Source organism: Scylla paramamosain, chromosome 7 (assembly GCF_035594125.1).
Source record: "Scylla paramamosain isolate STU-SP2022 chromosome 7, ASM3559412v1, whole genome shotgun sequence".
Lineage (NCBI taxonomy): Eukaryota > Metazoa > Arthropoda > Malacostraca > Decapoda > Portunidae > Scylla > Scylla paramamosain.
Window position 1 is genome coordinate 10,472,501 of NC_087157.1, and position 12,500 is coordinate 10,485,000.

At 36.3% G+C, this 12,500-nt stretch overlaps 1 protein-coding gene across 3 annotated transcripts in view; it reads right to left on the reverse strand.

The window, feature by feature from the left end:
* The window catches only part of LOC135102058 (F-BAR domain only protein 2-like), a 56,610-nt gene that overhangs the window by 29,016 nt on the left and 15,094 nt on the right, over positions 1-12,500 (reverse strand). For all 3 annotated transcript variants that reach the window (XM_064006716.1, XM_064006718.1, XM_064006717.1), the window contains exons 7-9: positions 12,243-12,410; positions 10,650-10,859; positions 4,923-4,958 (exon numbers count right to left, since the gene is read on the reverse strand). In XM_064006716.1, the coding sequence (XP_063862786.1) occupies positions 4,923-4,958; positions 10,650-10,859; positions 12,243-12,410 (414 nt within the window). The remainder of the gene's footprint in view (positions 1-4,922; positions 4,959-10,649; positions 10,860-12,242; positions 12,411-12,500) is intronic.

Genomic DNA, 12,500 nt, shown 5'->3' on the forward strand with positions numbered 1-12,500 from the left:
ACTAACATATTTGGACTGTCTGGTGATGTATGATGATGCTGATGTGCAGGGATAAGTTTGTGAGCATTAGATGAGAACTGTGCACCCCTCCCTAGTTCCCTATCTACCATTCATTCTCCTGCCAATCCTCTTTAAGATTGAACTCGGTGTCTCTCAGACTCCCACTCTTATGGCCTTATTATACTCGTATACTCACTCTCTATCATAATTTTCTTTGCAAGCATATTCACAATTCAGTACAAGTACAGTGTACAGTGCTTTATGTGACTGATCAGTACTTGGATATGTTACAGTGTGTGTTGGCATGTTCTTTCATTTGCTGTCCTTGGTGTGGTGTTGTGTGTGCAACTGACCATGGGTGTAGATTACAGATTATTTTGCCTCTCAAGTGCTAACTAAGCCTCCCAAGTGGCAATGCAATTCCTAGCAGTAAGAAAGTAAGGTTAACCAAAAGACATGAGTGTGCTAGACATCAGTGGTCATATAGCACTATTATAATGTAGTGGATTGGGAGTTATAAATAAAAAGAAAAAGGTGGAGTGTTGGGAGGGAGAAGGCCAGTATGTTGAAGAGAGGATATTAAAGTATTAAAGGAAAATGAGTGGGGTTAATTCAGATAGGATGTCTGATAGAGTGGGATCTCGGGAGAGGGCAGAAAGGTGAGGGAAGGCACCAGTGAGTGCTGTTGCTTAGCAGAGGCATGATAGTAGGTAATAGGATATGATGTACTGAGATGTGGACATTACAGATTGTACAGAGAGATGGTGGAGAATGTGACATTAGGGGGGATGTGTGTCATGGAGATAGGCAAGTGCAGTTTCCCAGCATTTCTTCTGAGATGGGTCTAGCCAGAGGGAGATGGAGGGTTTGACATTTTGGAACTTACTGGTTGTCAGATGTGACCAGTCATAAAGAAACTGTTTGAATAGTGGGTAGAAATCAGTGACTGGGATGTTCATGATATGAAGAGATGGGCCTGGGAATGTAATCACGCAACATGCAAGGGCATCTATGTGTTCATTGCCAGTAATACCAATGTGAATGGGTACCCAACAGAAAGTAACCGTCTTGTGACAAACTGACAAATGAAAGAGCCAGTAGAACCAGTCTTGTATTTCCTGGACAAGTGAATGTGGTGAGTGGGCAGACTGAAAGAGAGGGACTTCTAAGAATGTGTAAAGATGGTCAAGGAAGACGAGGGGAAGGAAAGGAGATGTCATACAAGTGAAGAGGATGGTGTATAGTTCAGCTGTGAGGATACTTGCTTCTGGCAGTAATTGGAATTGGAAGGATTTCTGAGGGAAAAGGGAAGCAAAACCAATGGTGGAAGAAGTTTTGACCCATCGGTATAGATGTAGATACTATTACCATAGGTATAAAAATCCTCATGAAAGAAGAACAATAAAATTAAGGGTGGAATACCAGCTTTGGAAAGTGTAGTGACCTTAGACAGATGTGAGGGGAGGGGATGAGCCAAGGGGAGAAGGAAGGGAGAAACAAAGGAAGTGGACTGAGTGTAGGGGGAGGAAGGCTGAGAGTAGGGCTTTCATTTGAACTGGAAAAGTTGAAGATATGATGAATGAAGGGGAAGGAACTGTAAGGGTAGAGGGTGGAACAAATAATGGGGAAGAGGGAAACTGCTATATGCAAGCATAGCAATATCAGGACAGTAAAGCACTGCATTGGGAAAGGGATGGTAATTCTGATTCTGCATAAAGGCTTTTGAGTGGGGAAGAGCAGAAGGCACCAAGGACTAGACCAGTGGTTTTTAACCTTTTTCTGGCTGCGAGCCAAAATCCTGTCTAGATTGAACATGATGACCCATATACCTTCATAAACACTCTTTTATTTAAAATTAAAATTATATCTAAAAGGCAAGAGTAGAGATGTTAGCTGTTTTTTCACCTCAATTAAATAGTCTATGTCTCTATGATTTATTTAGCTTTAGATGTTAATGACTTTAGGTATTCTATACAAAGGATTAATACTTTAATAACACTCTGAATATGTATATTGGGAGTAAAAATTGTGCACATATCCTTGGTGACCCATTGAAATGGCTTGGCAACCCAACTTTGGGTCGTGACCCTGGGATTATGAACCACTGGGCTAGACAAAGACCAAAATGGTGTATTGGGTCAAGGAGGCTAAAGAAAGAAGCAGAAGCAGAGGAACAGACGTGGCATCCATAGTCAAGAGCGCAAGGAAGATAGAAATTGTTAAGAGGTACAAGAGAGGTACGAGTTACCCTCCCTTGTGCATTCGCAAGGAAGATAGAAATTGTTTAAGAGGTACAAGAGAGGTGGGCGAGTTACCCTCCCTTGTGCATTAACTATGCATTGTTGAGTGTTAAGCACATTTTATATATCTAATTAATATAAAATCATGTTCTTTGTATGCTGTTTTCTCTTTCAGGTTGCTTTATCAACATTTCTGTAATACACAATTGTTTGTTGCATTTGGTATCATATATTTTAGCTTGAAAACTTACCTTTGACAAGAGTCACAGAACCTAACCCCTTTTTTGCCATCAGTTATGTGTTTTGTTATATGAGAATTCACTATGCAAATAATTAAAATGAAACCTAGCTGCTCATATCATCAGGACTCAAATGTAATCTGCTCCTCCTGAGGACTGCTTTTACACAAAGATCTACCCAAACACTGCATGTGTGTGGCAGCCCATCAACTATCCTAGATAGAATGAAATCCGGATCCATAAGTAGTGCTTCGCTTGGTATCCCTTAGCTGTTTTTGGATATTCTTTTTTAACTTGTAAACTGTATTACATTCCTATGTCACTCAAATTAATGTGAATGCTAAAATCAGCAGTTTTGACATTTGCATAGTTTTGTAGCCCTTAACAGAAAATTCCACTAATATTTTTCTTTCTGTTCCTATCCCTTGGCTACTTGTTTTCTTAAGTATGAAAAGATGGAAAACTGTGCCAGCTTATTAAACTGGTAAGAATTATTGCCTACACTGCTTTAGAAAAAAAGTAACCATAACTATAATAAAATGAGACCACAAAGGCAGGTAGTCCAACCCAGCCACATGAATAAAAGCCAATCTGAGAGACAAGCCTGAGGATAACATCACCAGTTGAGTATTGAGAAACACAAAAGAAATTAAGGGGACAGGCAGGTCAACCCAGCCACAAAAAAAAAAAAAGAGGGAGGGGGGGGGCAACAAGCCCAAGGATTCATTCCATCACCTGTTGAGCACCAAAAACAAACAGAACCTTGGAAATACTGTTGGACCTACAAAGTGTTTGTAAAATATTTTACATATTACACACAATGACGAGCAAATAAAAAAAATACTGCCCATCTTTTATATAAATGAGCAAGTTAATGGAGAAATAAATATAAATTAGTATAAAATTATAAATAAAAAATATGAAAAAAGTACATCCAAAGATTATCAAGTACATTATTCACTAACTTCATAATTACCAAAAGAATTTTCAACTGTATGAAAATAATTTAGAATATGAAATAAAATAATGAACTGAATGACAGGTCATCAAACTACAGTCTGAGTCTATACAAAAAGATTATCATTCTTAACATTATATATTAAATAATTTCAAGAATCAAAACCTTTAAGTCCCTAAATCCCTGGAAAGGAAAGTGTTGCAAATGACTAAAATTTAACTTCAAGTTTTCAAGAACCTATTGGCAATTCAATTCATTAGCAGACATTAACAATAATGTAAGCCTGAAAGGAAAAGCCATAATTGCACATGTTATTCATTCTGAGAACTACAATTGTGGCCAAAAAATATAGATAAGTAGTGAGTATGAGTTAGCAATACCTAACAATTATAAAAATGTATTAGCACAGTACAATGGAATATCATTCTGCAATATACTGTCACAGTAAAAGTGGGATGCTACATAGGTATTCTAAATACATACAGTTTCTGATAGTTGTTACAGGATTAAACTCATTCTGAAGTATCCATTTCAGAAATTAAGAACAAGGATAACATTAAAATCTGCAAATATTTACACAGAAGTAAAGTATTACAGAAGATAGTCACATATTTTCTACACCTGCTACACACTGAATGTTCGTTATACATTATATTCAGTCCCCAAGAATAGTCGCACTTCCCAATGAGGTAATCTAAGAAAATCAGCAATTAAGTCTTTTCCAATAATCATAGCCTTAAAATATTGGTCTCTAATAAATTTTGGTTCATTAAAATATCTTAATGATCTGAATATAATGTTCCTGGATTCCTGAGATTTATCAGGTATTTTCAAAATGACAGAATCACTGCTTAATGTTAATAGTCAAAAGTTTTAGATATCTTGCACGGAGAAAATTTTGCAATGGTAATGGAATATATCAGAGACAGAAAACTAGCCATTAACAACCTTATTACTGCCAATGAACCTCACAAGATATTCATGTTAACACAGATGAAAAGTAACTAACTTTATCCTCAAGTACATATCTACCATGAAGAGAAATGTGTCAACTGGAATGCTTGGTCCGTAAAACTGACCTTGTGTCTGAGTAAGCTCTGTGGCAATCACGAGCAGCAACATAAAGTATAGGCATGGTGTGTGACAAGTCAGTTAATGGAAATCAAGAAAGCGCCAGACGAGATGTATAAGCACTGTCCCATAGAAGACACGTGTGTGTGTCCTCTGCACTACAAAGGATGCCACATCTACAAGCTTTTACTGGCAAGATTGGCAATTCTAATACCAGGAAAATAAAATGGCAAGAAATTGTGAAGAGAACAGGCCATCACTCTAATAATTTACTCTAAAAAATCAATATACGATTACTGTATGGCATTCTGATTATTGGTACACTGTGTGACCTCATGTTGTCTTCCACAATTACTGTCATGTATCACATACAAATGAGCCTGGAAATTTTGGATAGCACAGGGTTGTACCCACCAAAAGATAATACTGGTGTTCCTCCTGGTAACGACACTGAAAGAAAAGATTGTGCTCAAGGTTACTGCCATAGAAGTATGGCTTCTTACACATAGCTCAGCCTCTTTCTAGAATCAAAATGAGATTAAATTTTAAACAATATCTATCAAGGTCATATAATTATCATACTAAATCCAGAAAGCTTTACAATCATTATTCCTGGTTACATAAACATGATCTGACAAATATCTTATTATATCATTGGTTTAAAAAATTGTCCTGAAAATTCCAAGAAAAAATCTACAATTTGATATTAAACCACTACACTACAAACATACATGACATGAAATGTTTGGTAAAGCTTAGCTATGCTGAGGTGCAACAAAAAATTAGGGACCAAATCATTAAAGTTCTAATACTCAAAAAGGCAGTAATAGGTAAGCAAATAGCTTTTAGGGGCATTGCCTCCATATCAAATAAAAAATAATGTCAATGTCAATGATGTCCACTACTTCTTGTATAATTTCTATCAAGACTAAAATAACTTATTTCTAACATTTACTTAATCTATCTTGATTCATAGCTTAAGAGCTTTGAAAGATGCTGAAAACTTTCCATCATTTAACTGCAATCCAGAGAAACAATTATGTGCTTTTGACTGTACTTTAAGGGCCTTTTCCTTCACATGTGTAAAATATTCATTGCTCTCAACTAACTGGAACATTAACATTCTATTCAAATAAATTATACTTTGTGATAAGATGACCTTGATATATGATATTAGCTGATATTTTTGACATTACTTTTTAGAATAATATACATCTCAAAATTTGAAGACACTTGTTGAGCTATGAGCTATGTGTTGTAATATGAAGTAAAGAATGGCAGACCAAATGCCCAGTTCCAAAGTCAATCCACATAAAAACTGTTCCAGTAGTTAGAAGTGCTGGTAATAATAACTGAAATGAAGTGCTGGCACTAGACATTAGTGTGAATAAATAACAAAAATAAACAAATAAATAGATAAATAAATAAATAATAAATAAAATAAATAAATAGATAAATAAATAAATAAATAAAATAAATAAATAAACAAATAAATAAATACGTAAGATGCATCAAATATGAAGAAAAAAGAAAATACAAAATAGTGAAGCCAAGGTGCAAGAGGTGCTTTTGGTAGAACAAAATGAGTAAATGAAAAATAATGTGGAGACTTGCCATCAGCTAAACTTTACTTTAGGTATGATCCACAACACTAAGATGAATGGTAATAAAACTATCACTCAATATGATGTACAGTCTGAGAGAGAGGGAGAGAGAGAGAGAGAGAGAGAGAGAGAGAGAGAGAGAGAGAGAGAGAGAGAGAGAGAGAGAGAGAGAGAGAGAGAGAGAGAGAGAGAGAGAGAGAGAGAGAGAGAGAGAGAGAATTAACTTTTACTATGTAAGGATGTTACTATGACAGAGCCATCCCTTTTCCATCAAAAATGAAGATGGATAAGATATACAGCTGGAAGAGAAGGTAATTTATAGGCCAGAAGACTGACTAACTGAACCTCTAAATGATAGCAGGTGCAGAAGAGGGAGATCAAAAAGGATGTAGAGGGATGAGAGCAATATATCTGCAAGTAGAATTCAGAAGAGACTGGCACAGTTCTATAATTTACACACACACACAAAAAAAAAAAAATAATAAATAAATAAATAAATAAATAAGTGGAGAAAAAATTAATTCACCAGTGGATTTGTAATGGCCAATGATGGTGTTTTTAATTTTGGGAAAACACTTAAAGAAAAAAAATAAAGAAATAAATACTGAAAGTTGTGAATAAATAAGAGACATCCTCAAGGACCTGTGCAGAAAATGTGTGTTATGGAGCAGCAGGAATGAACCAATTCTTTTACCAGGTCCTGATGTGAAGAGACCTGCATACAGTGTACAAGTGATCCTTGCACAGTATGACCAACTAAGATCAGTCCTCTTTTCCTCATGAAGGCCTAGAGACTAAAATGTCATTGTAATATATATATATATATATATATATATATATATATATATATATATATATATATATATATATATATATATATATATATATATATATATATATATATATACTGCATATAGCAAGTGAAAATGTGTGCTTGTGAATGCCTTGTCTCAGCTATCCCCTGCCACAGGAAATGTTGGTCTGATGCAAAGATGGAAAAATATGAATATCAATGATAAATGTGGAGCACTTTTACACCTTGGTCTTTAATAAACACAATTTCAATATTCCAAGTAACTGCTGGATCAGTTTACAATAAGTGAAATGCAAAGCAAGCTAAGGCAGGCCAGTGCTATTTCAGTTTCCCAGATTCATTCCAAATGTCCAAATGTTGTTGCATCTCCATAATTATCAGGAACTTGTTTTCATAATAACATAATGCTACATCTGGAACAGTAACATCTTCATAATCTCTAAACATTTCACAAGTAATCAATTCAATAAGAATAACCAATCCTACATATTTACAATGAACAGCTACATACCCTGAGTTTTCATAAGTGTGTGTAAAGTAAAATTCTGTTTATCTGGGCTACATAAAGTTGGACTTGCCAGATAATCCACAATCACATACAGTATACACACTGAACTTGTTATATATGTTAGGTTACCTGATGTGTTAACATTCAGATACCAACTTTCACATCATAAAATCCTGCATTCTTCATTTCTAAAAGTAATCCTCAATGAACTAGATGCAATTAGTGATATAATTTCCTTACTACATGCACTGACCATCACCTTACATCCAACAGACCAACAACTACACCACAAACTAATTACCACACAAGATGGTAGAGACAGGATAAGGCAGCTGAGTGAGGAGTGGTGATTGTTACCAGTGTGCTAATGATCAATTGATTTCTGTTGTCAACAAACCACTATACATCATACAATTTTACACATATCTATCTTTGTGTCTGAATAAGCATAACACAACAAGAATCAATATTTCACTTCTACTATGAAACGATGGATTTATTTGTGATACAGAGCCATGAAAAGCAATAAGCATATGAGAGAAACTATCAATAGAATACTATACTCTACCCATTCAAAGTTTATACCTGGAGCCTTGGCAAGTTTTAGATCAAGAATGGCTGTTAAAAGTGTTTATGTGGCATAACAGCCATAGTGTTACAGCTTTAACTGTAAAACAACTAGATATTAATATATAATGATGACTCACTGTAAATAACTGATAAATGATAAATATATAGAACAGAAATTATGCAATATCAATTCATCAAATAAAACAGCAAATAACACACTTTATGGTGCCACTGGCTGCTTAGCCAATCATGTCATAATTTGATGTCATCAACAGCTAACATGTATATGTCATGTGTGTTGTTTTCAAGAATCATCTGATGGTACAATAATCTCATGAATTACAAACCACATTTTTACAGTAGGATATCATTACAAATAACATGTATACTCATACTCTATACAGTTACAACTGAATAACACCAAAGGGGGAAAAGAGGGCCTTTTATACCATGCAAATACTCCTTTCAAGACCCAATCAGCCACCTTGGTTTAAACCTCTGCCAGACTCTAGGTGCACTTATATGCTTCAGGGATGTAGAGTTTAGATTGCAAAAGATAAATCTTTTTCTACTTCCACTTGGTATAAAGGATGGAAGCACTTGCATTATTAACAACTAGCACTGGAGTGAAAGAATAAATCTATTCCTCCCCTGTTGAAGTGGCAACATAATGGATGTGACTGAATTAGATATGATATCCAACGCATCTCAAAACACAATGGATCACGTGCAATCTCTACTGGCAGCCCAGAAATACTGAAATCTAGACGAAAATAAACAGAATTTTACTGTGTGTGTATCTAGCTATCTTTCTATTTATGTTATTGAGATTTCTTTATCAATGTTCAGTAGTGGAGACAAATAATCTTGGTTGAACAATTTTACACTATCTAGATCTGTTTGGTCATAAACTGAAAGAGAAAGAACATTACTGTTCTGCACACTGGCCACCTATCCAAGTAATATACAGTGTTCCCCCATCTATTTGCAATTCGGCATTCGCAGGTTTGCATATTCACAAAAAAAGGAGGAAGATAGAACTCCAAAAGTGACATCTTAATTTGGAGTGGTAAGCCACCCACAGGACCCACAATGGTTTAACCTAACCTCAGCCTCAAATCACAAAATGATAAGCAAAGTAATATCAAAGGCAAGCTCCAATGAACTCATTGTGGCACACACACAAGTGGCGAACTACTGGAGTGATCAGCTGAACTCCTCCTTCCTCTTCTTATGACCACAACTTGCTGACCTTGAGAGAAAATAACCAACATGCTGGTGGTTGAAATTTCACTGAATATTCCACCAAGTTTCCCATGAAATGTTACCAACTTTAAATCTCAGTACAAATTTCTCAAGAAACTGTCTCCTGTGACGGCACTTTTATTTTATTTTCAGGTTGACAAATTGTGGTCACAAGAGGAAAGAGGTCAGCTGATCACCCCAGTAATTTGCCACCTGTGTGTGTTCCACTTTTGAGACTGGCACAATGATTAATAAGTGAGACATATATTTTATGGTTTAAACTATAAATATAGGTATTTCTGAGCTTTGTAGGGGTTGTGTTCAGGATTCGCAAATTTTTGCTATTAGCAGGGAACATAACCCCTGTGAATAGCAGGGGAATACTGTACTAGCTAACTCTATTCTTTGCAGAGTCTCTCCTGAGAGTAAAATTTAAAGTCAAAGGATGAGAAGCTTAAATCCAGTCTTACAACAGAGGACATGTGAGACTGGAAAAGTGCAGGTGATATCATTATCAATCTGTGTTAGGATATCAGCTTATAGTAAAGGTTTTGAATTATATAACTAACAGAATAGTTAATGTTTTTTCTTTGAAGAAATAATTACAGTAAATGCATTCCTGCATTTGCAGCAAGTAAATTAAGACTGGAGGTAAATTATGCAAATTCAAGCCACCTGAATCTGCAAGAGCACTGAATGATGCATGAACATCTTGCTTGTCCCACCTTCACAACCAGCAAACTACGTAATGGCAGTGGGCACAGTGGTGGAACAACAATACATTTCTCATCAATGCCCAAAGCACAAGGCAAGGCAGTCAAAGTTTTTAGCCAAGATGTTCCATCTCCACTATCACACATTCAGTAAATCTCAGCCGCATTCCTGTCTTCTCTTTTACACCTATAACTATACTTTGGCATCATATAAATAATTCATTCTTTTTCTTTGCAGCTACTACATCAGCGGTAATTGCAGTTGCTTCTACCTGAATAGGGACCAGTGAGTTGTTGACTATGAATCTAATTCTTTAGGACTGTATGACTGGGTATAGCTTTTTCATCTAGATGTGGTTTGGGTATGATGAACTGATGCACTATTTCTGTGATTACCATGAAAGGGTAACATCACCACAAAAAAATAAAAATAAAAATAAATAAATAAATAAAAAAAAAATTGCAGAAATTTAAAACAAGATTTGCAAAGGTTAAATGGCTTGGTTTTCCAAATCAGGTAGTTGAATTTATATTCCACAAAAAAAAAAAAAAGAAATGTGGAGACCTGGATTTACAAAGAGGTTTTGCCTCAAGACTCTTATCTTATGGGAGCCAAATTAACCTCTCCAAATTCAAAAGCAAAATAAAATAAACCAAGAAATCACAAAAGAAATTGGTTAACCCTACACTTTGATGAGCGGAATACAGTGCGACCCAGGCTTGAATCATCTGTTGCCGTGGGGCTGGTGGGGGCACTAGTCACACGGGCTGGGGAAGCCTTAGCTGGAGATGGGGGCAGGCTCTCAGTGTCCCTTTCACCTACATCCCCATCCTGGCTATCTTCCCCCCCACCTGAGTCACAGCTGGGAGGGGCAGACCACTCACGCTCACTGCGACCTGCAAGGTCATATTAACCCAGACAAAAGGTAACATTAGTCAACCCAGGTATGGTAATTTCCAGCAACCTTCAGCAATGTGTTCTGCCAGACCAAGATGACTTAAAAGAAAAATATGATTAGCTGTTTCTTAAGCAAAGTTCTCCAAAACAAGTATATAAAGCTGTCTGAATAAAAAGAGGCAAATAAGAATATAAGAATTTCAAAGCTAGTTCCAGCGAAATGTCTTCTCCATGTGGATCAATAAAGTAATCAACACTTTTTAATCAGACGGTACACTAAGTCATACATGGATTCCATTTCCCTTCTTTCACCTAGGCATTTTGTCAGAGAAGACATATCTTCAAGTGCTGCAAACTAATCCTTGAAAACAAGTGTTAATTAATAGTATATTTATGAAGAAACTTACTTTCACATATCTTTATACAATTGTTTCAAATGCTATGAAAAATTACCAAGACATTTATCAATGCCATACATTAAAAAGTGGCATTATTGTGAAAAAAGTACATGAATTCTTGACTCTTCCAGCTTATCACTTTATGTAATGTTACCCAAAAGGTCCAGAATATTTTAAAAGTAAATGGTGGATGCATCTAAATATGAATCTTTCTTAACCATCATATCTTGTTCTCATCCAACTTGATCTCCTCTGACTCTCTTATCCCTCCCCACTCCCCACATCTTCTCTGACACTCACTTAATTCCTTTGAAAGTAATCAAATAACTTTCTTTTGCCTTTTACTTTGATCTCAAAAAACTAAGTCAATCAGTACATATTTTCATAAACCACTAAGTCTGTCACCAATTATGATTTTGTATTTTTAATAATATTTAACTGTCCCACATGCACATTTATGGAACATCTGCAATATGTATGAGTGAAAGCCACTAACCCAGACCAATACTTCGTTTTAGCCACCAAAATGATATCCAGTAACCACACTTGAGTTATCATAATCATCAATCTTATAGTGCTACGTGATGCCACAGAGCCAGAAGAAACACAAGGACAGAAGGACCAGCCACATACCAGCAGAGGAAGTGGACGCCACAAACAGGTTGAGTAAAGAAGTGGTCCGACGGGATGGTTTGTTGAGGCTTGTGGCACAGGTGAAGTTGCCTTTAACAGAAGAAGTATTTCTTGATGGTGTATTTGCTTTCAACTCAGGTGAACTGCTGTGGTCCTGTGTGAAGGTGCTGAGGATTTTACTGCTACATGAAGAGGCAGAAGCATTTACAGTAACCCTGTTAATGTTTCCCCCACTTCCTACATGACTACCAGGACCTGCTGCAGTAGCCGAGGAAGATCGTGAGGTAACCCTGGATATGGAAAAAATTGAGGTACGGTCTCGCAATAGCTTTTTACCACTCTCCATCCTACCAGGCTTTGTGACGACTACAGAACCTCCCGCTAGGACGCCTCCTGCTGAGCCTCCTCCACTGCCTCCTGTGTCTTCCACGGATGCCTTGGACTGGTCGGCAGGTTCTGGAGACTGCTGCCCAGACACACCTGACCCTATTGATTCTGACTCCTCAAATACCATTGCATCTGAAAAAGAAAACATACAATATGGAGTACATACTTATATTATACACTGTACAACTCATCTCATAAATCAAAAAGGTGACATCTTAAAAA